Consider the following 23,433-nt stretch of genomic DNA (forward strand, 5'->3'; position numbering starts at 1 on the left):
CCCTTTGCTGCCCTGCAGTTGGTTTCTAGATGCCTTCCAGGCTGCTAAACATATATATAATTTCCCCGTGATGTATTTTTCCCCCCATTTTATATACATTTTCCCCCCATTATATCTATTTTTTCTCCATTCCCTTTATATTTTTCCCCATTCCCTTTACATATTTCTTTTCCCCCCATTCCCTTTACATATATTTGTTTCCCCATTCCCTTTACATATATATTTTTTCCCCCATTCCCTTTACATATTTTTTTTTCCCCATTCCCTTTACATATATTTTTTTCCCCATTCCCTTTACATATACACGTTTCCCCCATTCCCTTTCTATACACTTTCCCCCCATTCCCTTTACATATTTTTTTCCCATTCCCTTTACATATTTTTTTCCCATTCCCTTTGTATATTATTTTTTCCCATTCCCTTTATATATTATTTTTTCCCATTCCTTTTATATATTATTTTTTCCCATTCCTTTTATATGTACTTTTCCCCCTTTCCCTTTATATATATACACTAAAATAAGCATTAAATTGAGCCCATCCTCCCCCCAGATGCCCCAGGCTCCTTGCCCTCCTCTACCCCTTTTCTCCCTCCAGACCAGGCAGGCAGAGGGTGCTGAGCGCTGCAGCCCTTAGGACGGGCTTATTCCTCTCTCGGGTCGGGCTCAAACTTGCAGCCGGCGCTTTGGGCCCCGCACCCCAGGAACCAGCAGAGTATTTCGGAACGGGGCGGCCACGCTGGTCCAGAGGGGAGCACAGGGCTGGGTATGGGGCACGGTGGGATTTTGGAAATTTTTTTTTTTTTTTTTTTTTTTTTTTTTGGTCCCCGGGGGAACAAGCTCCATCCTTTTCTCCCACCTCCCGCAGATTACCAAGGCGACTACTACGGACCGGGAGGCAATTATGACTTTTTCCCCCACGGGCCGCCCTCCCAAGCCCAGTCCCCGGCCGACTCCAGCTACCTTCAGAACTCAGGACCCGGCTCCACACCCCTGGGACCCTTGGAGCCCCCAATAAGCGGACACCACTCCTCAGAAAACCAAAGGTACACGGATATGATCTCGCATCCCGACACCCCCAGCCCCGAGCCGGGGATGACCGGTTCGCTGCACCCCATTCCGGGGGAGGTCTTCAGCGGGGGGCCCAGCCCACCCTTCTCCATGTCCAGCAATAGCGGCTATAGCGGGGGGCTCTCGCACCCCAACCCGGAGCTCAGCGAGGCGGCGGTGTGGTAGGCCTGGCGCGGGCACGCGTGCGCGCGTGGAGGGGGGGGACAAAACGCCCCCGCGTTCCCCCAGCCCACGCGTGTCCCCCTCCCCAGCCCCGGACCGGGGCGCGTCACGGCGCCGGATAAAGACCCCCTCCCCGACTCCGATGCCAAAACGCATCCCTGCATCCCCCCCCTACCCTCCCCATCACTGCAGAACACCCCCCCTTGCCCCCTTTCCCTGGGATTTTGGGGCCACCCCGCTACCTCCCCCTCCTGGCACCTTCCCCCCCACCCAGTATTGGGTGGGTGGGGGGGGCAATAAATGGTGCCCAGCCCCGAAGAACCCCCCCGCCGGCGTCGGGACCACCGCCTCTCGGACCAAAGCTGAACTCGCCTGGACACAGGTCCCACCGCCCTGGCGGCATCTGGGGAGGGGGTGTTAGGCCAGGGCTCCCCCCCCTCCCCCCTTCTAATTAGCATCCTTTTTAATTATCCCCTACCACATCGTGGAAGGGGGTGGGGGGTGGGGGGGAAATGGGGAATAGCAGGAATAAACACCCTCCCCTGGCCTTGTTTGTGTTGTTCCCATTTTATCCCCAAGGAGAAGGTGGGTTCGGACCCGGTTTTTGGTGATGGGGGGGTGTAGGAGCAGGCCCAGGGCTGCCCCAGTGACTGGCTGAGATTGGGGTCTCACGCGGCAGAAAAGACACCAGAAAGAGGCAGAAACAGGAAAAATGCAACAAAAAAACCCCCACCCCAATAAACAAACAAACAAACAAAAAACCCAGAACAAAACCAACCCAACCACCACAACAGCAGAAATTAAACCCGAGCCTCGACGCCGAGTCCCACCCCAACATTTCCCGGAGGCTCCGCCAATTTAAGGATGTATTATAGTTTTTGCTTCTAGTTTCTTTATTTTGTATAAAGGAGAAACAAATAAAGTATGTTTTTGTGTTTACTGATTATTTATTGTACTTTAGTCATCGGAGGCTCCGAATTTTTCTATTTTGAAGGCGGGGAGGGGGTGGCGCCGGGGAGGGGGGCAAGAGGATAGAAGGCAGAAAAAAAAAAAAAAAGGAAGGAGAATGGAAAAGGAAAGAAAAAAAGTTGTTTTCTGAAAGCGTCGTGGGTTTCCTGTCCCCGCTGCCTCTTGCGGAGGCTGTTAGTGTGAATGGCTCTTGTTGTTCAATGTGAATAAAAAACCTTTTAGTTACCTACTGTTCGGTCACCTGGTCCCTTTCATTTTATTTTATTTATTTATTTTTTTTTTTTAAGACAAGACCATGAGAGATGCTGGCTGGGCTGCCCTATTTCCCCCACCGTCCCCCAGTCCTGCGTGGGGTCTGGGGGAGCGGTCCCCAGGGTGGGATGGGTGCTGTGCTCCCCGTACAAGGTGATGCTACTCTGTCCAGGGCTGCATCACCCACCCGGTACCCCAGTCCTCCCCAGTCCCCCCATCATCCCAGCTCTCTGGCACTGGGCAGGGGAGCACGTTACCTGGCTCAGCACCTTCCCCCGCAGCAGCCAGCCCGGTGTATTATTTCTTTCTCCCTGGGGGGGGGGGGGGAGATATTGTGTGTACCCCCCCCCAAGACCCCCCCGCACACACCAGGGCACCCACAGCCCTGCTGGCAGAGCATCCCCATGGGGGGGCTGGAAGAGTGCTGGGGGGTCAGCAGGGCTGCTGGGGGGGCCACAACACACCAGGAGGGGACAACACCAAGGGGGGGGTGTCCATGAACCCCTTCAGCGGCTTTTGTCCTAGGGGGGCACCCAGGGCAGGCAGGAGGGGGGGTATCCTCCTCCAGCACCCCATTCCCCCCCCCCCCTTGCTTTCCCTCTCTTGTTTTCCAGAATACAAAAAGAAATAAAGTCCAAGGCAGGCTGCAGCTCTGAACTAATATTTAAAATGCAAAATCATGGCAGATTTCCCCCCCCCCCCCCCCCCCACCTTGTCTTGCAGTAAAAAGATATAAACAGAATAAATTACCTTCCCTCACTGGCTTACGAGAGTCCCTCTCTCCTGACCTGAATTTTAAGTCCTGGCTTGGTTGTAGCACGGAGCACCAATGATTTATGAAAAGCCAGCCACTTCTCTGCATATTTTCTCTGTTCAGCCAAGTGGTGGAATTTATCCTTCCTATACCATTACCAGCATTAATAACAAGGTGGCAAACGAGCCAGGCCGAGCCCTAAGGGATCCCTCAGCCAGGATCTGCGGCCACCACAAAGACACCGGACACCCATCACCCACCAAGCAGAGCACCTTCTCCCCTTTTAACAGGTGGGGAAACTGAGGCAGGAGTCCCTTCTGCTCCCCCCCTCCCAGGCTGTCAGCGTTAGCAGGTAACGGGGCGCTTTTTATAAAGATGGGGCAACGTATTGTTAAATAATTCCCTCCCAGCATCATTTTGAGGAGCGCAAGGTCATTCACTGGGTAAACACTGGCTGCTGCTATTTATTATTATTTATTATTATTATTACTATTATTCCCAAGGCATACACCTTGAGGGCTGTTTGCAGGCTGCCGGGACACCCCGTCTCTGGGATCCAGGGCAGGGACAGGCTGCAGGAGGGATTTTTGGATGGTGCTGGTGTGCTCCAAGCTGCCACCCACCTCCCATGCGGGGGGCTGGGGGGGGGGGCTCTGTGCAGGACAGGGCTCAGCGGGAGCACCCACCCGAGCAGGGACCCGCTGGCACGGAGGAGGTTTATCGGTTGGACCCCGCAGCTCGGAGCTGGGTGCAGGAGATGAACCAAACCTTCCCAGGGTGACCCCCCCCCACCCCCGGTGGGGTGTCCCCCCAGGTAACTTGCACCCCCACGTCCCTGCCGGGGACATCCAAAGGCCAAGGGCTCCCTCGTCAAGGCAAGGAAGGGACAAATCTCCCTGGCGGGGTGCTCAGGGAAATCACCCCAAACCCCACGGTCGTGCCCGTGTCACCACCAGCAATAATCCTCCCGTGGGGCCGTGCTGGGAAAAACACCCCCACGACTCCCGGCTCCCCCCAGGCCCCGGCAGAGCAGCATCAGTCCTGGGAATAAAGTTCTTTTCAAAAGCTGTTGGGCAAACATCAGTGCTATTTTTTTTTTTCTGACCTTTTTCCTTTTTTTTTTTTTTCCTTTCAGAAAGGGAAGGTCTGCAGAAGGTGGAAAGTAATCAGGTTTTGGACCTGGGATAAAAAATGGCTGGAGTACGTTAGGCTGACTCCTTATAATTAATAGTGTGCCTCGTAATAGGATTCTCCAGCCTTCGGTGCTCCCTGGAAACACCTTTTTACATAAGATATTGCTCACGATGGAGCGGCCGAGTTTTGATTTATGGGGTTTTGGCCTCCAAGAAGCACCTGGGGAGCTGGCCTGGCCGGTGGGATGGACGAGGGGGAGAGGGAAAAAGGGCCGAAGGCAGCGAGGGTCTTTCTGAGGGGGGGGGGGGGGGGAGGGTTGGCAGCCGGGTCCCGGGGCAGGCGCCCGGCCAGGGGAAAGGACTTTTTGGGGGATACCTGTGATCCGGGGACTGAGCTAGTCCTAGGGCTGAACCCCCTCTGCTCCAAAAGGGAGGAGGAGGAGGCTGAGAAGGATTTTGGGGCAAGAGAAGGCTTGTCTCCCTGCCCGGCATCACCGGGTGATGCCTGGGGCACGGGCTCAGCTGGGGAACAGAGGAGAAGTTGGGGAGCCCCGGTGGGAGAAAGACCCCCCACCCCATCACCCAGGGATGGGAGAAATGGTTTTTTTTGGGGGGGACACACAAAAAAACCCAGTGAGGTGCAACAGCAAAGGGCTAAAAGCAAATGCAGCGCTAGAGAGTGGGAACGGGGGAGAGCAGGAAAGCCTGGAGGAAAGCGGGAATGGGAAAAAGAGTGGGATGGGGGGGAAAAAAAGGGGGATCAAGGGGGCTCAGGGATGGGGTACACACACGCACAGGCGTGTTGGTACACCTCGGGGCCCGCGGGTGTCAGACACAGCCGGGGAGCTCCGCCGATAAATCACCGTAACAAGCGGGTCCGGGCGTGTTGTTCTCTTCCGACCGCAGACAGCGCGGCAGGAATGGGAGAAGATTGTAATAATTAATAATCATTAGAATAATAATGCATAAAGACAGTAGCAAAGTAATTAGTCAGAGAGGGAGCGCTTGCTAATTGAGGCGGGGAGCTGCAGTCCAAACAGCCTGGGGAGGAGCAGGGGAGGGAGAGGAGGGGGGACCCAGCGTTGGGGGACGTGGAAGGGGATGCCCCCCACGTCCAAGGGGCACAGGGGGACACGTGTACCCCGGACACCCTCAGACAGGCAGGGAAGGCGCAGGCGGGACCCCGGCTCCATCCCTGCCTGCGGTGTGAGCCCCGGTTTCGTCCGCCCCGCGTGCCTCAGTTTCCCCATCCCTCCACGGATGCCGTGTTCTGGCGCAGAGGCTGCTGGAGGAATCCGTCCCCGCGTCCGCCAGGCAGCGGGGCTTTATTTTAATTATTTCGGAAGGAAAGCAAAGCAGAGGGTGCCGGCTGGGCTCCGTCGTGTCCCTCTCCTCGGGGTGGATATCACTCCAGCCCCAACTGGTTCTTCAGGGCCTGCAACTGGGCCGCCTGGATGCTGCCGCCCCCGCACACCACCACCACCACGGAGTCCAGCGGGGTCCGCAGCCGCCCCTCGCGCTGCAGCCGCTGCAGCCGCCCCGCGTAGAGCAGGGCCAAGGCTGCCCCGCACGCCGGCTGCACCAGCATCCTCTCGTCATCTGCGGGGACAAAAGCCCGGGGGGGACCCCACGCCCCGAGTCGCCCACCCGCCCCGAGTCGCCATCAGCCCCCTGCGGAACCGGGGGTCCTCCCAGCACCCTGATTTTGGCCCCTGCCAGGCCAGCCCCAAAACCTGGCGGTGTCCCCCGGCACCCCTCCACCGTGCCCGGCTGACCCCTGCTCACCCAGGAACCGCTCCACGGCTCGCACAGCCTCCGCGTCCTCCACCACCTGGGAGATGACCTGGCATTCCCGGGCACACTCCAGCGCCCGCGCCGCCACCTTCTTGGCTCCCAAACACTTGGCCACGCTGGGACGGGAGGGGACCGGAGGTGGTCAGGGTGGTCCCGGGACCCCTTGGGTGAGCTGGGCTGAGACCCGCCAACTCGTTGCACGTATGGCGGCTCCCGCAAAACCCGGCTCACCTGGTGATGTCGGGCAGGGAGACGAGCCGGCCGGCCGCCAGCGCCGCGTGGAAGCTGTGGGCCCCCCGGGTCTCGGCGGCGACGATGGGGACGTCCTGCCAACCCACTTGGCGCAGGCCGGCCACGACGCCGGCCAGCAGCCCCCCGCCACCCACCGCCAGCAGGATGGCGTCCGGTTTGGTTTCCAGCGAGTCCTTCAACTCCCGGACCAGGCTGGCGTGACCCTGCCTGGAAGGTGAGGAACAGAGATTGGGGGGGGGGGGGGGGGGGGGGGGGGCAGAGGATGCAGCGCGGGGGGTACCCCGCACCAATCCGGACCTCGGGGATGGGGAGGCAGGAGCTGAGCCCTGGCAGAACTCACCACACCGATGGGTGGTCGAAGGGGTGGATGCTGACCCAGCCTTCGGTCTGTGCCAGCTCCAGGGCTCTCCTGTTGGCTTCATCCCACACCTGGAGGGGGGGATGGGGGGGGATGGGGGCTCAACGGGGCCGCATCCAACCCTGGTGCCCCAGAGATCGGTCCCTTGTCACCGTGGGGCTGGGGGACACCAGAAACCCACGCGGGGCTGAGGTGGGGGTCCCTGGGGTGACCCTGCCGCAATGCCGGGGTGCGGGTGATGCAGGAGGGGGACCATTTCGGGCTGGGGTTTGCCATGCACAGCCCCCGGGGGCATTCGCACAGCAGCCTGAGCTCAGGATCAGCCCCCTCTGGTGTGTGTTCCCCCCCCCCCCCCCCCTCCCCAGACCCCAATTTTAGGGGCTGCCGCTGCGTTACCTGGCCAGAGACCTCCACCTCCGCCCCCAGCTCCTCCAGTTTGCGCACCGTGGTGGGGCCGGTGGTACTGGGGACCACGACGGTGATCGGCAACCCCAGTTTTTTGGCCGCGTACGCTGCCGCCAGGCCGGCGTTCCCCCCTGCGGAAAGCGGGGTTCGGGCAGGTAATACACGCTCCCCATATTACCCGTGAGCATCCCCCCGTAGGTCGGACCCCGATTACCTGAAGAGCAAACGAAACGGCGGCAGCCCTTCTTGGCGGCCTGAAAAGCAGAAGGGAAGGAGGGAAGGAAGAGGGCTACGTGTCCCCCCCCAACCCCGTGCTCCCCAAAAAAACCCCACGAGCAGCACCCCGCCCACGCTCACCTCCTGGCAGAGGCGGCCGATGCCGCGGATCTTGAAGGAACCCGTGGGCTGGATGTTTTCCAGTTTCATGTAGACCTTGGTGCCCGCTGCCCCGGAGAGGGGTAAACTCTCCAGGATGGGCGAGATGATGTGGAAAGGCTTCTCGTCTCCGTCGCGCTGGGCTGCCATGGTCCCGGCGATGGATGCTCTGCTGCGGGAAGGTGCGGGGAGGCACCGGCCGATCCCTTCGGGGTCCCCGTCATCCCCCCTCACCGCAGCGCCGGTGTCCATCCCGTGTGGGCCACGGGACCCCCTCCGGAGGGACAGGGCTGTGCCCAGTGTCACCTCCCGGTTCTGGGATACCAGAGCCCCAAGACAAGCTGGGTGACCCCCTCCTCCATCCTCCTGGTCCCCAAGACCCCAAATGCTCCCCGTTCCCAAACTCAGCCAGGGCCGCCCCACGGCGGGGAATTACCTGGAGTCCCGTGGGACCTCGCTGCGCGTCCCCAGCTCCTCGCCCACAGCCGCAGCGGAATTTGGGGGACGGAGGAGGGAGAGGCGACGTCAGAGGGGCCGTGCCGATGTCCCCAAGTCCCCGTGTCCGGCCACGCAGCAGGGTGAGGGGCAGAGGTTAAACATTGCCCCGACCCCGGCTGTTTGCTCAGCACCCGGCCAGTTTTTCCAGCTGCCGGGCTGGATTCGTGCCGAAAACCCCCAGCCACGGCCCGGGCAGGGTGCCGGGGTGTCCTGAGCGGGGACAGTCACGTGTGGCCCCGGCAGCCAAATTCCAGCAGCTTTCGCATGCCCAGGAGATGGGATGTGGGTGCCCAGGAGACGAGGGGAGAAAAGGAGAAGCAGGTCCCGCATGACTTTGGGGGTCCCCCAGGGTTTGCCCCCACCAGCTGGGCGCAAGCGACTGGCTCTTCTCGCGTCCAGCCAGACACACGTCCCAACGGATTTGAGGACTTTGCCCGTTTGACCCGGCCCCCCCGGCGTAACGAGGACAGCCCGCACGCCCCAAATCCCCAGCAGGCTGCCAAGACACCCCCATCGCCTCCAAACCATCGCACCCCTATGACGGCCCTGCTGGGGGGGGGGGGGGGGGGCGGTCAGCCCTACCAACTGGGTAAGCCCACTGGGATGAGCCCCCCCCCCCCAGCTCTGGCTGGCCAAACTGGGCACCCTGCGGGCAGGAGGGGTCTGGGGGGGGGGGGGGACAGTCCCCACACAGCTCGCAAAGGTGCCCCCACGAGCATCCCTGGGAGAGGGGGCTGCCCAGCCAGGATCTGGCCAAGACCCGAGGTCCAGTAGCCCCCCAGGCAAAGCAGGCAGAGCCCCCCCCCCCCCCCCCCCCCCCTTTCCTCTGGGACAGCCCAGGACCCCTTCTTGTCACCCAGTCCTGGTGACACCCCCCAGGGTAAGGGTCCCCCCCCCCCAGCACATGCCCTACCTCTGTGCCAAGGGGCTGGCTCTGTCCCCGGCAGGCGAGGAGGAAGAAGGTGGGATGTGGAGGAAGGTCGGACCCTGGCTCCCGCAGAGGATTTCTCTGTCCCTCTGGCCGGGCGGACTCTGAAAGCAGACCGCTTTGGCACAAAGTTAGTCCAGTCCCTCTCCACGGCGGCTCCGTGGGGGTCCCAAGGGGGGGGGGGGGGCCGCTGCAGACGAGCTGGCAAAGGGAGTGCACTGGGAACCTCCCCACTCCCCTGGCTCTGTCCCTCCAGAATACAGAATTTCAGTCCCCTGACCCAAACAGTGCTGGCAAAGCCCCCCTGGGAGCACCGCTAATAACAGGCACCGAGCAGGGCATGGGCTCCAGGGCAGCCCTGTTCCCGACGGAGCTGGCCTTCAGAGGCAACGAAATACCGAACTCCCTGTTTCTCACGCCATCGTTAGGCTTCAGAGTGAACGGCACACAGCACAAGTGGGGTCAGCACAACAGCAGAGAGCAGGCACCTCTGCACTGAGCCACGCTGCTCTGGGGACACAGCGGGCTAGAAATGGGGGGGGGGGGGGGGGGAAGGTGATAAAGATTTCTTGAACAGGGGCACCAAGGCGGGGTGGGGGGACACACAAGCTCCAGCTCGCCTGGAGTGATCCCCCATCTCGCGGTGGGGGTGTGATCGCTTCCCTGGGGGGCCTCGGTGGCAGGCGCTGGGGAAGGGGTGCAAGGACACCCCCCCCCCCCCCAACCCCTCGCAGGGAGGAGGGCAGGAACCCCCTCGGCAAGGGCACCAGGTTTCAGCTCAGCCCTGGGGTGCTCGGGGTCCCTTTCCACCCCGCACCCACCTCCCCGTCCCCCCTTTTACCCCCCCTTTTGGCTCCATCCCCACCCCAGGGAAGGCTGTCACCCCCTCCCATCCCCTGGCCAGGGTCCCCGAGTGACACAGCCTCAGCCAAGGGCCACAGCAAGGGGAAACTGAGTCACAGGGACCCCCCCCCAGCAGCAACCCCCTACCCCAGAAGCCCAAACACCACGGGGACCCGCACACAGGCTCTGCCACCCCCCCACCTTACCTGCAACCCCCCCCCCCCCCCAGCACAGCAGATTTTGGACACCCTGCCCTGTCCAGGGCACCCATCCCAACTTTTGGGGGTGCTAGCACCCCAATAGCCCAGACCTGCTGCAACCTGGCCCCACGCAGCCCCCGGGGAGCCACAGGGGCCCCCAGCAGCCCCCAGCCTTGGTGGGAACCTGGCGCCTTCAAAGCGCTGCCGAGCACCAGCTCATTAATCCCCCAGTAATGACCTCGTTATTCCTAACGAGGCAGAGCGGATCAAGGGAGCTGCGGTAAGAGGATTTTGCAAACGGGGGTTTTGGGGGCTGGGGGGGGGGGAAACACAGGTGGTAGAGGAGGGGGGAGACAAAAGGGATGAGGACAGTCACACCGTCCGGGGGGGGGGGGTGAGCAGTGGGACCTGCCCCCTCCAGCCCACACCCCGGGCTCCCCCATTTTAGCAGCTCTACCCCACACAAGGTACCCAGCCTGATACAGCAGCAGAGAAACCTCAGCAGCCTGCACCCCAAAAAAAGCCCAGCCTGGCTGGCTGCGCACTCATCCACCAGAACCAGCGGGGAAGCAGGGAGCACCCCGTTAATTTGGGGGGAGAGGGGGGGGGAGAAGAACACCTCTGCGTGAGCCCAACCTTTATACGAGACACCAGAGAATCTCAGCAGAGCACAAAGCACAGCCACCACCTCCACTGCACGCAGAGCGCTTTATTTGTCGCCGCCAAACCAGCTCGCTCCCCTCTTCTTTGCCCTGCAGGCGAGCCCCAGCCTCCCAGGACCCCCCCCTCCCCCCCATTTTCTGGGGAGAGCCCCCCCCAAAACCAGATATCAGCACCCAAGGGCCGAAGCGCTTTGGCGGGGAGGGGGCACAGCCCCTTGCGGGGATGCGGCAGCGAGAGGCAGAAGCAGAAAGAGCCAAGGGGGTAGGGGACCCCCCCCCCACCTTGCACCCAAACCCAGTCCCCTGGGGATAGGAGAGTGGGTAGCACCGAGACCCCCACCCATAGGGGATTCCCACGCAGGACAGACGCCCGCAGACGGACAGACAGGTTCAGCCCAGTAACACCCGCTCAATCCCAGCGGACTTTGATGGGGGGGAAGGTCCAGAGGTCGGGGTGACCCATGTGCAGCAGGTTGCCGCAGGGGGACGCGCTCCAGCGGAAGGGGGGCACGTCACCCCAGGTGGGACCGCTGGCGGCCACCAGCCCGAAGGTGGGGGCCATGCCGGAGGAGGTGACCTAGTGCCGGGGCGGGGGGGGAAGAAAAAATAAAAAAAATTAAAAAAAATCAAAACAGGAGTGTAACACAGCCTGGGGGGAGCTGTCGGAGGGGGGTACACCCCCAAAGAGGGGACCCCCGGCACCCTACAGCTGCCCTGGCTCTCCCACCTTCATATCGGTGCCGCCGTGGCAGCGCTGGCGCAGGGCAGGGAAGGGGTAGGTGCCGTTGGGGGGATTGAGGTCGGAGCGGGCGGAGATGGCGTTCTCGGCATTCTGGGGGGGGTCGCAGCCCCCGCACCGCGACAGCGGGTCCCGTAGGTAGTTGTTGGACCTGCAGAACGGCCAAGAGAGAGTCACGGTGAAAGTTGGGGGGAAAAAAATATATATAAATTTATCACGATGCTGAAAAAAAAATCACGCCTGAGGGTTGAAAATCCCTGGCAGGGGGGAACACCCAAGTTTGGAGCCGGGGGGGGGGGGGGTGTCCCTAGCACCCACCTCATCAGGCGGACCATGGAGTCCAGGTCGCGGACCAGCGTCTGGTTCCGTCGGAAGATCTGGGCGCGCGGGTTCTTGTCGTAGGTGAACCAGTCGCCGTATTTTTTCACCAGCTCCGGGTTCCCGCTGGCGTTGAAGATCTCCTCGAAATACCTGGTGGGGGGGGGGGGGGTGGAAACCCAACGAGTCAGCACCCAACGGTGGGGGGCGGGGGGGGGCGGCAAGGCCAGCGTTGGCTGCCCCCCCCCTCCCCTTTACGGAGAAGCATCAGTGGGGTGGGATGAGGCCGGCCGGAGCTCACGGCAGGTTGTAACTGGCCCAGTAGCCCTGCTGGTACAGCAGCTCCGTCCGATCGGCCGCCACCACCAGGCCCCTGCGCTGGGACGAAGAGCATCCGTTAGAGGAAACTGGGAAATCCAGGCGGAGGGGACGATACACGCTGGGAAGGGGAGCAGCTCGGGTGGGGGTCCCTACCCCAGCCAGGGGTGCTGAGCACCCATCACCCGCATACGAGCATCCCCGGAGAACCTTTAAGCGCAGACTGGCAGCACGGGCAGCTCCCGCCTGCATCGGCATCCCCATCGCCCAAATCCCACCCGTGGCGGGGCCGGGGTAGACGGGACCCTTAGGGCTTTCCCAAATCCACAGGGATGGGAAAGGAGATGCTTTTGCTGTGGCTCAGCGCAGGAGCCGGAGCTTGGGGAGGAACGGGGTGGGTGGGGGGGAAAACTCACGGGATCTGCTCCAGCACGGTCAGCACGCCCGGCGGTGGGCTCGCTTTCCCCGGCGTGAAGGCGTTATAGTCCACCACCATCCACTGGTTGTTGTACCTGGCACGGAGAAGGGGGAAAAGCATCCCTCCGGCAGCCAGCCTCTTCCCGAGGACATCCCTGCTGCCTGGGGTGGGGGGGGGGGGAGCATCCCTCCATCCGATCCCACCCTGCCCAGGATAACTGCTCCCCGCTCACGTGCCGCTGTTGAACCGTCGGAAGACGGCGGCCCACTCGGGACCGCTGCGGGCCAGGCGGTTGGCCACGATGTTCCTCAGCCACTCCAGGACGCTGCCCCGTGGATCCAGGTACTTCCACCGGTCCGGGTTGTTGTTCCCGATGGTGGTTTCCAGCGCTACCTGTGGGGAGGGGAGCGATAGGGAGGGTAGCGGGGCCGGGGAGGGGTCCCCCAGGACCAGACCCCACTCACCAACCCGCTGCTGAGGATGTAGAAATCATCCCCGGAGAAGATGGTGCCGGGGTAGGAGGAAAACACCTGGATGCTCCCGGGGATCTGAGAATTGCCTGGAGCGGGGAGGGATGCAAAAGCAGGGGAGCATCAGAAGAGACGGGGATGGGGGTCAGACGCAGCCCCCCCAGCCCAGCCCACGCACCGCCAGCCGAGGCACGGAAGGGCAGCGTGTACTTCTTGATGATGCGCAGCATGGACTGGTAGGAGGTCCAGGTGTCGTGGGCGACCAGGAGATCCCGATGGTCCGGCAGCAGCTTTAGGAGGGCAGAGCAGGAGCCTGAGCCCAGGACACGCCGTGGGGAGGAGCGGTTTAGGGCAGATTCCAGGTCTTCCAGGTCACCCCCCAATTGTAGCAGGCTGGGGGGGAAGCAAGACACGGGGTGTCAGGTCCGGGGATACCCCAACCCACGAGCCAAGCTGGCTCAGAGCTCTCCGTCCGTCTGTCCGGGCCGGAGGGTGTTTCTCCATCGCGCCAGGGCGCGGGTACGAGCGCCCCTGGAGCCTGAGCAGGGAGGGAAGGGTGAGCACAGCAACGGGGAAACTGAGGCAGGGCGCTGCAGTGGGCCTGGGGCGGGGGGCACCCACCACCCAAGCCCACGCTGTCGCGGAGGAGGAGAACCTGCCTTGGCCCCATCTTGCCCCAGCAGCAGACGACGAGCGCCCGGAGAAGGTGGGCAAGGGGGACTCGGGAGCAAAACTGGGTGTCCCTTGACATCCAGGAATCGTCCCCACGCCCCCCCCCCCCCCAGCAGCACCCCAACCTCTGAAGTGATGACCCCCCCGGTCCCCATCACCTCCGAGAAGCGACTTACAGGAAGCCGAAGGGTGCCAGGGTGAACCTATCCCGGGGAAAATCCAGGCGCCCGTTGTAGCTGTCCTCCAGCCCCTTCAGCTGCAGCAGGGCCAGGCGTACCTGTGGGGACAGAGCTGGCACTCGGCTCCCGCGGGGAAAAAGGGCGAGGGATTTTGGGGGACACCCTGTCGTCCGTCCCGTCCCCCTTCCCCTGGGTGGACGCAGCAGATCCGGTGGGTCCCGGTGCCGCTGCAGAGGCAGGAGGAGGCGCGGGGGGATGCGTCACCGTCAGCGGGGCCGTGACTCAGCACTGGTGGCCGGGGGGGGGGGTGGGGTGTCACCGAGCCACCCCCTGTGCACCCCAAAAGCGGCACGGGAGGCTCTGGTGGGGGACCAAGTCAGGAGTCACCTCTGCTCCTCGTCCAAGGGAAGCGGATCCACGGCGGCCGCATCCTCGTCATCCCACCTGGAGCCCGGCCAGGATGCCGGGGAACCCCTCCTTGTCTTGTTCCCTCCTCTTGATTAACGCCCCAATTAGCCCAGGGAGATGTTTGGGGAGGGGGGGGGGGGTTGACCCCGGGTGGGGGTACCCCACCCTTACCTGGTGCCAGTATTCGGGGTCCTCCCCTTTCCCCATCCGCTCCTCCATCCAGGCCAGGTTGGCCTCGAGGTAGCTCCGCAGCTTCTCGCAATACTCGCTCTCGTACTTGAAGGGGCCGCAGTAGCCCACCATGGTGTTCATCCAATGCATGTACATCAGCTAGGGGACACGGGTGGGGGCGTCACGGGTGGGGGTCACCCGGGGAAGAGGGGAGGAAGAGCCCGTTTTTGGGGGGGTCACCCCCTTACCTGCTCGGAGACGGCGGCCTCGGCGAGCCCGGCGGCGTAGGCCTGCAGGCTGTCGGTGTACGAGGCGTTGGTGGTCACCTCCAGGAAAGCCCAGCTGGGGTGGGAGGGGGTGTGTGACACGGACACGAGTGGGACACGGATATGGGGAGACACGGCCACGGGGCGCACGACGGGGCGCCCCACCCGCCCCGGCTCCCTTGAGGCCCCATCCCCGCTCGGCTCCGGGGGTTCCCCGGTGCAATCCCACCCGGGACAGCCCACCCGGGCCCGACCCGGTCCGGTCCCCACCCGGGGAGGGGGGGGGGGGGGGGGGGGGGGGCAGCCCAGCCCAGCCCGGTTTTACCCGACAGCGGGGATCCGGTCTTCGAGGCTGGCCCAGGCAACGGCGGCCGGGTGACGGCCGGGCAGGACGCGGAGCTGCCCGGAGCCGGGCTCCAGCAGCACGGAGACATTACGGGGCGGCGGAGAAACGGCGGCGGGGGCTGCCCCGGCCAAAACGGCGGCCAGCGCGACCCCCAGCACCGCCCGCAGCGCCGCCATGGCGGGGACGGCGGCGGGGGCGGGGCGAAGGGCAAGGGGCGGGGTTAGGGGGCGATGGGCGGGGTTGGAGGCGGGGCGCGCTGCGATGGGCGGGGCGCGGAGCAAGGGGCGGGGGTGGAGGGCGGGGCGAGGCGAGGGACACGCCCCCAGCTCCCCCTTCCCGCACACCCAGCGTGGGGTGGCTTTGCACCCCACTGGGGTTTTGGACCCGAGTGGGAGGGGGGGTGTCGGTGCCCCAGCGCCGTCGCAGCCCCGGCCTTGTGTAATCCCGGGCGGTGCCTGTTTACTGCCCTCCCCGCTCCTCCAGCGGGCAACGTCCCCCTGAGGCGTGGGGTGTCCCGGTGGGGTGGGGGCAGAGTGGTCACCCCCCACCCGCGATGGCGAGATCACCGTGGGGTGCACGTAGTCCCCATTACCTGGTGCTATATAGCCCTCAGCTCGGTGTTACCCCGAGCATCACCGCAGCCGCCCGCCTGAGGCCTGGCGCACTCGTGCCATGCCACAGCAAGGTGCCAGGTAGCACGGGGGGAGGCCGGAGTTTCACCCCAAATTCCCGGAGCCCACGCTGAACCACGATGCCCAGCGCCCCGCTCCTGCACTCCGTGCTGTAGGGACACCACGCTGGCCAGCCGGACTCGGCCCCACGCGGAGCCGTGGGTGCAAAAACCAAGCGGGGAGAGCAGCCCACCCGCCACCTTCACGAGTGGGGACCCGAGCTGTGCGGGCAAGCGCCGAAATTTGGCCTAAACCCAGAAAAACCAGTTGAGCAGAAAGCGGCACCGTCCTTCGGGGGCTGGGGGCGATGCCCAGGGCTTGCACCCGGTGGGTCACGGGGCCACTGACACGGGGGTGTCTGTGGATTTGGGGGAGGGGGTCCGTACAGCTCCGTGCTCGGTGCTGGCGTAGCTGCGCTGCTGCCCATCCTCGGCCATGCCTGTGATGAGCTCGCCCGGTCTCAGAGGGTGTTCCCCCCCCCCCAAATAGAGGGCTAGGTGGGTGCAGCACCCAGGGTGGGTGCCCAACCTTCTGTCCCGTGGGCAGCGGGATGCGGAGGGAGGGGGCGGAGAGAGCGAGGATGGTGCGTGGGGTCGGGGCTGATCCCCCCCCCCCCCCCCCAATCCCACGGCAGACACCCTGCCAGCCACGCGGGAAAAAGCGGCGCTGTCCCTTTAAGAGCGGAGTGTGGCGGCCCCTTTAAGACGGGGAGGTGAGGGGGGGGGGGGGGGGATCAGCTGCCCGCGCACGACAGCGGGGCCGCGCCGCCACGGTGGGTCCGCGGGGCGGGTGGGGGTCCCCGGGGTCCCCCCAGCATCCCCCCCTACCCACAGCGGGGTGTCCCCGTCCCCTCCCTGGCTTTGTGTGGGGGGGTGTCCCGCGTGTCCCCTGATCCTGCGGGGGGGGTGGGTGCCGGCCCCACTCGTGTACTTTTCTCCCCCCCCTTCCCTTTCCCGTGGCTCCGCAGGCGCTCGGAGCAGCCCCGGGGGGGGCTGAGCCCCCCCCCCCCCACCCCAACCCGAGGACGTGGCAGCGTGACCGTGGGTCGCTGTGCCTTTTCTCGTTATTTTTTTAATCCTTCATCTTTTCCTCTTGAATTCTTCGGGTTTTAAACCCTTCCTCCGCCCTACGGGGAGCGTGGGATGGGGACCCGGGGGTTGTCCCCGCTCTCCCTCCCCGGGGGTCTCTGCCAGCGGTAGGTGACCCCCCCCACACCCACTCGGGACAGACCCCTGCTATGGGGCAGGGTGCTATGGGGCAGGCCGGGACCCTCAGCCTGGCCGGGGTCCTCAGCCTGGTCGGGGTGCTGGCGGGGGACAACGGGGTGCAACCGGCCGGGACCCCACTGACGCTGGACCTGGGGGGCACCGTCCCTCCCGGGTGGGATGCTCTGAGCCACAACCGGGGCCTGGATGTGAGTGTGGGGGCTGCGGTGGGGTTTGGGGGGGTGGGGTGGGGGGGGGGAGGATGTGGGTGCTGCCAGGGTGGTGGGGTCCCATCCTGTCCCCGCTTCCCTTGTCCCTGCTATCGCAGCCGGGATCTCACCGGGGTTTCCCTCCGCTGCTGGTTTTCTCGTCCAAAAACCTCATCGCTTGCCAGGCCGGCGCATTCCCGTGGCTGGGATGGGGTGGGGGACGCGCTGCCGGGGACGGGGACAGGGATGGGGATGAGGGTTTTCAGCCTCGCTGGCCTTGGCATAGCCCACGACCCACGCACACGTAGCACAGATGGGGAAACTGAGGCAGGGAAGACAGCGACCTACCGAAAGCAGCCCGGCAGTTGGGCCAGGGTTGCCCAATTTCAGCCCCTCGCCGGAGGGCGGTGGGGCTCTCGGGGTGGGGAATGGGACTCGGGGTGTCCGACCGAGCGCCCCACGCTCTATCCCCGCAGTGCTGGGAGGTGCGGAAACGCAACAGCTCCGAGTGGTGCCGCTTCGTCCGGAGCAACCCCGACTGCCGGCTGGAGGGTGGCTTCCTCGACTACCTCCAGGGGGTCTTCTGCGTCTTCCCCCCCCAGCTGCTGCCCCTGGCCGTCACCCTCTACGTAAGGATGGGAGCTGGGGCGATGCTGCTGGGGGACGCTCCGCTTTTGGGATGCGGGGACCCCACTGACCCCCCTATCTCTGCCATCCCTGATCCCACAGGCTCTCTGGCTCCTGTACCTCTTCATCATCCTCGGCGTGACGGCGGAGAAGTTGTGAGTAGCCCCGCAGGAGGAGGGGACCGTCCCCCCCCCCCCCGCCCCGTGATCCCGGGGGAGCCCCGTGATCCCGGGGGAACCCCGTCACCACTTCTCCACCTCCTTCTCTACCCTTCCAGCTTCTGCCCCAATTTATCGGCCATCTCCACCAACCTGAAGCTGTCTCACAACGTGGCAGTATCCTTGGCGGATCACGGGAGGGATGCAAGGATGGAGCGGGCGGCCGTGACGGGGACGTTTTTTGTGTCCCCTCGGTACCCTGCCAGGGGAAACCGATTTGGGGAGCGAGCCGGTGACGGCGGTGGGGCGAGTGGAGGTGTGTCGGCACCGGGAAGGGGTCCCGCGGTGGTCGGAGCGGGCATGTACCCTGTGTCCCCATGGGGAAGAGGCCACCGGGTCTTTTCCTTGACGTCCCCTCTCCATGGTGTCACCTTCCTGGCTTTTGGCAACGGGGCGCCCGATGTCTTCAGCGCCGTGGTGGCCTTCTCCAACCCGCGGACGGCGGGGCTGGCCATCGGGGCCGTTTTTGGTAAGGAGAAGCCCGCTGGGGCTTGCTTGGGGTTGGGGGTGATGGGTGGGGGGGGAAGGATGTTTTGGGACCGTGGGATGTTCCCCCTCCCTGAGAGGGACCTGTTGCGTCGGCAGGCGCCGGAGTGTTCGTGACCACGGTGGTGGCCGGGGGTATCGCCCTGGTCAAACCCTTCACGGCCGCCTCCAGACCATTCCTCAGGGATGTCATCTTCTACATGGTGGCCGTCTTCCTCACCTTCGTGGTCCTCTACTTCGGCAGGATCACGCTGGGAGAGGCTCTGGGTGAGCATCAGGGAGGGGTTGGGGCTGGGGGTGGTGGGAGCAGCCTGGGGGTGCCGTAACCACCCCCCCCCCCCCCCCATCACTTCCCCCCATCCCAGGTTACCTGGGGCTGTACGTCTTCTACGTGTTCACCGTGGTGCTCTGCACCTGGATTCACCGGCGGCAGCGGGGGGAAGGGCTGGCCCCCCCAGGACCCTGGGAACCAGGTAAGGGTCTCCCGGCTGTGCCGACGGGACCCCCGGCGTGCTGGGGTCTCCCTCTGCCCCCCCACCTCCTCTCCTCTTCCCCCCAGAGATGCCGACAGATGCTGAAGAGCAGGAGTCCTCCGGCGCAAACAGCGGAGATTATGGTACGTCGTTCCCGGTGGGCTCGGGGCCGGCTCCGCTCTGTCCTCGGGGGTCCCTGGGACCCCCGGGCTGCTGCGTGCATGATCGAACCCATGGGGCGGCCGCGGCCAGCGGGGCAGGGGGATCCCCTTGGGGCTGCGCAGGTGACCGCAGCCCCGTACTGGAAAGGCTGGGGAGGGGGATTTGGGGGGCCGGGGAGCCCCCCGTCCCGCTCAGCCACAGCGGCCCCTCGCAGGCGAGGAGTACCGGCCCCTCATCCCTTCCCGGGAGACTTCCCTGCGGATTCTCACCGCTGCCCTCAGCCCCTTGGACTACCTCAAGTGGAGGAGGAAGCCCTGGTACTGGCGGCTCTTCAAGGTCCTCAAGGTGAGTAGAGGGGGGGGATACGAGCCAGGAGGAACCCCCCCCCCCCATACAGGGCATCCCCCTCGCCGCTGGCCCCTGGGGCTGTGTCACCCCTCGGCTTTGCAATGGGGACGGTGGTCCAAGGGTAGGCAGGTGAGGGGACAGGTCATGGGACGCTTTTTGGGGTGTCCCATCTTGGGGGTGGGGGTCCCCGCTTATGGCTGCTTCTCCCCAGGTGCCCGTGGAGCTGGTGCTGCTGCTCACCGTTCCTGTCGTGGACCCCGACAAGGATGACCTGAACTGGAAGAGACCCCTCAACTGCCTGCACATCCTGACCAGCCCCCTGCTCTGCGTCCTCACCCTGAAGTCAGGCGCCTGTAAGAGCCCTGGGAGCTCTGGACACCCAGAGGGGACGGGACCGAGACGGCCACCAAAGCCCTGGGGACTGTAGAAGACCTTCGGAGCTGGCACCCCATCTGGGGAGGGGAGGACGGGCCAGTGAAGAGCCAAGCCGGGGGGGCTGGTTTGCAGCTGGATGGCTCTGTCCTCCCCTGGGGGTTTGGGCCCCCCCTCGCCAGCACCCAGGTCCTGGGAGAAAAATGGGGCAGGCCTCACCTGTGTGGGGAAACTGAGGCACAGAGGGCAGCAGCACCATGAGGGCTTAGGGTAGAGGTGGCTTTAGGGGACAAGCCTGGTCGGATCCTGCCCCAGCCCACGCGGTGCCTTGCGGGGCCGCTCTGATGCTCCCTCTCTCTACCACGTGCAGATGGGCTGTACCAGATCCAGGGTATCTTCCCAGTCTGGGGACTGGTCACACTGGTTGGCTCCGTCCTGGCCATCATCACCTTCATCACCACGAGCAACGAGGAGCCACCCAAGTACCACTGCGTAAGGTGCTCCCCAGCCCCGAACGCCCACCCGTGACCAGCGCAGCCCACTCTGGACTGGGCTGAGAGTCCTGGGGGCAAGAGCAGGAGCCAGGACCTCCTTCCCGGTCCCCAGCGTCCCCAGAAGGGACACGGCTGGCCGAAGATGTGCGGGGTCCTGCGGGATGCACCGGCTTACCCCTCTGCCCGGCAGGTATTTGCCTTCCTCGGGTTTTTGGCCAGCGCCATGTGGATCAATGCCGCGGCCACGGAGCTGGTGAACATCCTCCGGACGCTGGGCGTCATCTTCCAGCTGAGCAACACCGTGCTGGGCTTGACGCTGCTGGCCTGGGGCAACAGCATCGGGGGTAAGGGCCGTGCCGTGCCCCAGTGCCACCCCAGGTGTCCCCGTTCTCCTGGCATCCCCCAAGTTCTCCCCTTCTCCTTCTGCAGACACCTTCTCCGACCTCACCATGGCACGGCAGGGCTATCCCCGCATGGCCTTCTCCGCCTGCTTCGGGGGCATCATCTTCAGTATCCTTTTGGGTGCCGGGGGGGGGGAGGTGGTGGTGGTACTTGGGGTAGGGGCTGCCTCAGTTTCCCTGCCTGCAGCCCAGGGAGAGCCCTCTGCTCCTGGGGTATCCCTGGGAAGGACCTGGGCAGGATCCACCCCAGAGTCCCTGGGATTTTGGCTACCTCCCCGGTGCCTGCACAGTGCTGGAGGGGACCGGCGTGGTATTTGTGAACCGCAGGAGCTGCAGGGATGGAGCCAGCAGCATCCCCCCCCCCATCCCCACTGCTGTCCCAGCCCCAGCGGGGTGGGGGTTTGGGCTGGAGTCCATCAGATTTGGGATCTGCCAAAGAGAAGAGACCGTGCCACCCTCCGGGACGCTTTGTGCTGCGTCTCCATCCTGAACGTGCCCCAGATATGCTGGTCGGCGTGGGACTTGGCTGCCTGCTGCAGATGACCAGCAGCCAGCTGGTGGTGAAGGTAAAGTTGCAGGGACACGGGTGGCACGGGTCGAGCTGGCAGCGGGACCCCGGTGTCACTCCCCATCGTTCCCCGTTTTCTCCGGCAGCTGGAGCCCGACAGCCTGCTGGTCTGGATCCTCGCTGGGGCTTTAGGACTGAGCTTGGTCTTCTCCTTCGTGTCGGTGCCGGCGCAGTGCTTCCAGCTGGGCAAGGCGTATGGCTTCTGCCTCATCCTCTACTACCTGGCCTTTCTCTGCGTGGCCCTGCTGACCGAGTTCAGGGTGATCCGTCTCTCCGTCATCTGACCGGCCCCCAGCACCGGCAGGAGATGGGATATCCATCCCTGGCTCTCGCTCTGCCTCCCCACCGGATCGGGCCCTCGCCGTCCCCTCTCCCTGTCCCTGCCAGGGGGACAAGGGCACCTCGACCCCAAACGTGCCGTTGCCATCCCGTGCCGGAGGCATCGCGTGCCAGCCCGGCCCTCGCTTTCTGGGGACGGGGCGGGGGGGCTGTTTGTTGGTTGTGCTTTGGGACAGGAAAAGGAGCTGTTACTCATTAGCTTTTTCCTCTCCCCGCTCTGTTTAATCTTGTTTAACTCAAGGCGGCTCTGGGCAGGAGTGAGGTTAAGACCTCAGCTTCCTCTGGTCCCGGTGGCAAGGGGCAGAGGAGAAGACGGCTCCAGCCCAGGCTCACAACAGGAGAGGTTTTACTTCTTCAAACACTTTACTTTCCCCTCCCTGTCTCCATCCTGGCTGCTCTGGGACAGGGGTAGGACGATCGCGCTACGCGGGGTAACTCTGTGAAGGTCTGAGCCCAAGTTTGTCATTGCGAAGGACGTGACGTGTTCGCACCGCAGGTTTGAAATAGCAGCCGAGGCAAAGCGAGGTGGGGTTAAGGTGAGACAAAGCTCCAGGGCAGTGCTTGGTTTTAATGCAAGTGAAGCTGGAGGGAAAAAAAAACCCCAACAACAAACCAAGGGAGGCTGGTTTCCCCTGCTTTTTTTAAGCTATGTTTTTCAACCCGAGTTTCAGATCCTACTTTTCTCCTCCTCCTACGGCGGACGGAGCTGTAGGAAAGGACTTGAAGCTTTCCACACGCAGCGTTAGCCTCTGGCAAGACTCGGTTTAGACACTGTAAAAAAAAAAAAAAAAAATTGCAATAAAACCCCCAAACCCAAACCCAACCCCGACTTCTGTTGTTTGCTGCGAGGGTGTTTTTTCCTGCTGTACGCTAGCGTAACACAACCCTTACCCAGCACGGTGGTTTTGGAGGGCAGAGGGAACACCCGTAGCTTCTCCGGAGCCCAGCCAGCAGCGGAGGGGCCTGGGAGGGGGCTGACACCCTCGGCCACGCAGGGCGGTTTTCCCCAGCAGCTCGGGGAAGTGGTTTCCTCCAGGTTCACCAACAGATGATTTCTCAACAGCAGTCACATGCGCCTGACTCGGCCCTTTAGTTGCCCGGTTGGGAACTGCAGCGTCACGCCAGTCACGGCACGGGGTCGGCACGGGCTGCCAGGGGCATTACTCAGCTCCCCTGGGATGGGGACGCTGGCTGGGCAGCCCGTGGTCCCAGCAGAAGCGGAGCGGGTGGGCTTGGTGCTTCTGGTCCCCGTCAGAGGGTCTGCAGAGCGCGGGTTGGAAAAGCAAACCGCCGTTAGGGACGGACAACCGCATTTCTGCTCCGTGGGGAGAGAGGGGCTGTTTTGCAAGAAGCACAACTGCCAGACCTGGTTCCTGCTCCTTTCTAGGGGTGCCAGCAGCCTCCTGGGCCTGGATCATTTCTCCTTTTTCTAACCAGATACGGGCTTTCACAAAAAATAACGCTCCCTGCGCCTGCAGCTATTGGCTCTGCCCTGAACCTGCTCACCAGTTACCAGCAGCTGCCAGAATTATACTGGGAGACGAGCCCCGGTTCCTTACACACAGCAGGGCTAAGCAATCAAAACCGCAGCCAACGTACCAATGCAGAGGTACAGGGACAAAGAAACCCCCTTCTAACCTTACGCAGCGCATTGGGATAGCTTTAAAAAAACGTAAGTTTGAAAGCGTTATCTTAACGTTTAGGAAAAAAAACCTGGCAGGGGGGAGGACGGAAGGGAAGCTGGGCTTTGCCATGTCCAGGAACAAGAATTCCGAGCAGCTCGGCAGGGCATGCATGCAAAATATGCCCACGCAAGCAGTTCCCACCGGAGAGGGAGGGCGGGCACCGCTCTTCTTCAAACACTGTGGAAATGCTTCAGCTGCCGCCAAGCCCCGCTTCTG

At 63.5% G+C, this 23,433-nt stretch overlaps 5 protein-coding genes across 6 annotated transcripts in view; 3 read left to right on the forward strand and 2 right to left on the reverse strand.

Moving 5' to 3' along the window:
• Positions 1-1,234, forward strand: part of LHX5 (LIM homeobox 5) — a 13,219-nt gene extending 11,985 nt beyond the window's left edge. The window contains exon 5 of the mRNA XM_049805548.1: positions 867-1,234. Coding sequence (XP_049661505.1) covers positions 867-1,234 — 368 coding nt within the window. The remainder of the gene's footprint in view (positions 1-866) is intronic.
• SUDS3 (SDS3 homolog, SIN3A corepressor complex component) overlaps positions 1-23,433 on the forward strand; it is a 253,181-nt gene that overhangs the window by 19,534 nt on the left and 210,214 nt on the right. The gene's annotated exons all lie outside the window — the stretch shown is intronic.
• Positions 4,685-8,770, reverse strand: SDSL (serine dehydratase like). The gene is given in 11 exon segments (XM_049805544.1): positions 4,685-5,938; positions 6,125-6,249; positions 6,365-6,592; positions 6,726-6,814; positions 7,140-7,279; positions 7,363-7,402; positions 7,506-7,838; positions 7,960-8,066; positions 8,069-8,131; positions 8,134-8,224; positions 8,226-8,770. Coding segments are annotated over 11 exon segments (1,734 nt in total). The 5' UTR covers positions 8,550-8,770; the 3' UTR covers positions 4,685-5,744.
• On the reverse strand, positions 10,442-15,151 carry PLBD2 (phospholipase B domain containing 2). The gene is made up of 12 exons (XM_049805545.1): positions 14,939-15,151; positions 14,596-14,689; positions 14,348-14,506; positions 13,766-13,866; positions 13,096-13,310; positions 12,912-13,006; positions 12,680-12,840; positions 12,446-12,541; positions 12,013-12,084; positions 11,712-11,864; positions 11,382-11,544; positions 10,442-11,231 (listed from the first exon to the last, which is right to left on the reverse strand). Exons 1-12 carry the CDS (start codon positions 15,133-15,135, stop codon positions 11,064-11,066), a joined length of 1,674 nt encoding a protein of 557 aa, XP_049661502.1. The 5' UTR covers positions 15,136-15,151; the 3' UTR covers positions 10,442-11,063.
• On the forward strand, positions 16,359-22,355 carry SLC8B1 (solute carrier family 8 member B1). 2 transcript variants are annotated; one of them, XM_049805539.1, is made up of 15 exons: positions 16,362-17,044; positions 17,521-17,673; positions 17,774-17,826; positions 17,949-18,006; positions 18,253-18,358; positions 18,475-18,642; positions 18,741-18,848; positions 18,935-18,991; positions 19,225-19,355; positions 19,570-19,711; positions 20,101-20,222; positions 20,415-20,568; positions 20,654-20,734; positions 21,127-21,191; positions 21,280-22,355. In XM_049805539.1, exons 1-15 carry the CDS (start codon positions 16,868-16,870, stop codon positions 21,475-21,477), a joined length of 1,773 nt encoding a protein of 590 aa, XP_049661496.1. In that variant the 5' UTR covers positions 16,362-16,867; the 3' UTR covers positions 21,478-22,355. The 2 variants fall into 2 exon arrangements, with proteins under 2 accessions (XP_049661495.1, XP_049661496.1); XM_049805538.1 differs by having other exon boundaries at positions 16,359-17,044; positions 20,654-21,191; positions 21,280-21,411.

Source organism: Accipiter gentilis, chromosome 7 (assembly GCF_929443795.1).
Source record: "Accipiter gentilis chromosome 7, bAccGen1.1, whole genome shotgun sequence".
Taxonomy (NCBI): Eukaryota; Metazoa; Chordata; class Aves; order Accipitriformes; family Accipitridae; genus Astur; species Astur gentilis.

Excerpts from the sequence above, each read along its gene's own strand:
- PLBD2 (XM_049805545.1), bottom strand. The coding sequence starts at position 15,135 with ATGGCGGCGCTGCGGGCGGTGCTGGGGGTCGCGCTGGCCGCCGTTTTG. Across the intron at positions 11,545-11,711 it reads TCCATGGTCCGCCTGATGAG|GTCCAACAACTACCTACGGG; the intron begins GTGGGTGCTAGG and ends GCCGTTCTGCAG. Across the intron at positions 11,232-11,381 it reads ACGGCGGCACCGATATGAAG|GTCACCTCCTCCGGCATGGC; the intron begins GTGGGAGAGCCA and ends CCCCGGCACTAG.
- SLC8B1 (XM_049805538.1), top strand. The coding sequence starts at position 16,868 with ATGGGGCAGGGTGCTATGGGGCAGGCCGGGACCCTCAGCCTGGCCGGG. Across the intron at positions 17,827-17,948 it reads GGCGTGACGGCGGAGAAGTT|CTTCTGCCCCAATTTATCGG; the intron begins GTGAGTAGCCCC and ends CTACCCTTCCAG. Across the intron at positions 19,712-20,100 it reads CACCCTGAAGTCAGGCGCCT|ATGGGCTGTACCAGATCCAG; the intron begins GTAAGAGCCCTG and ends TACCACGTGCAG.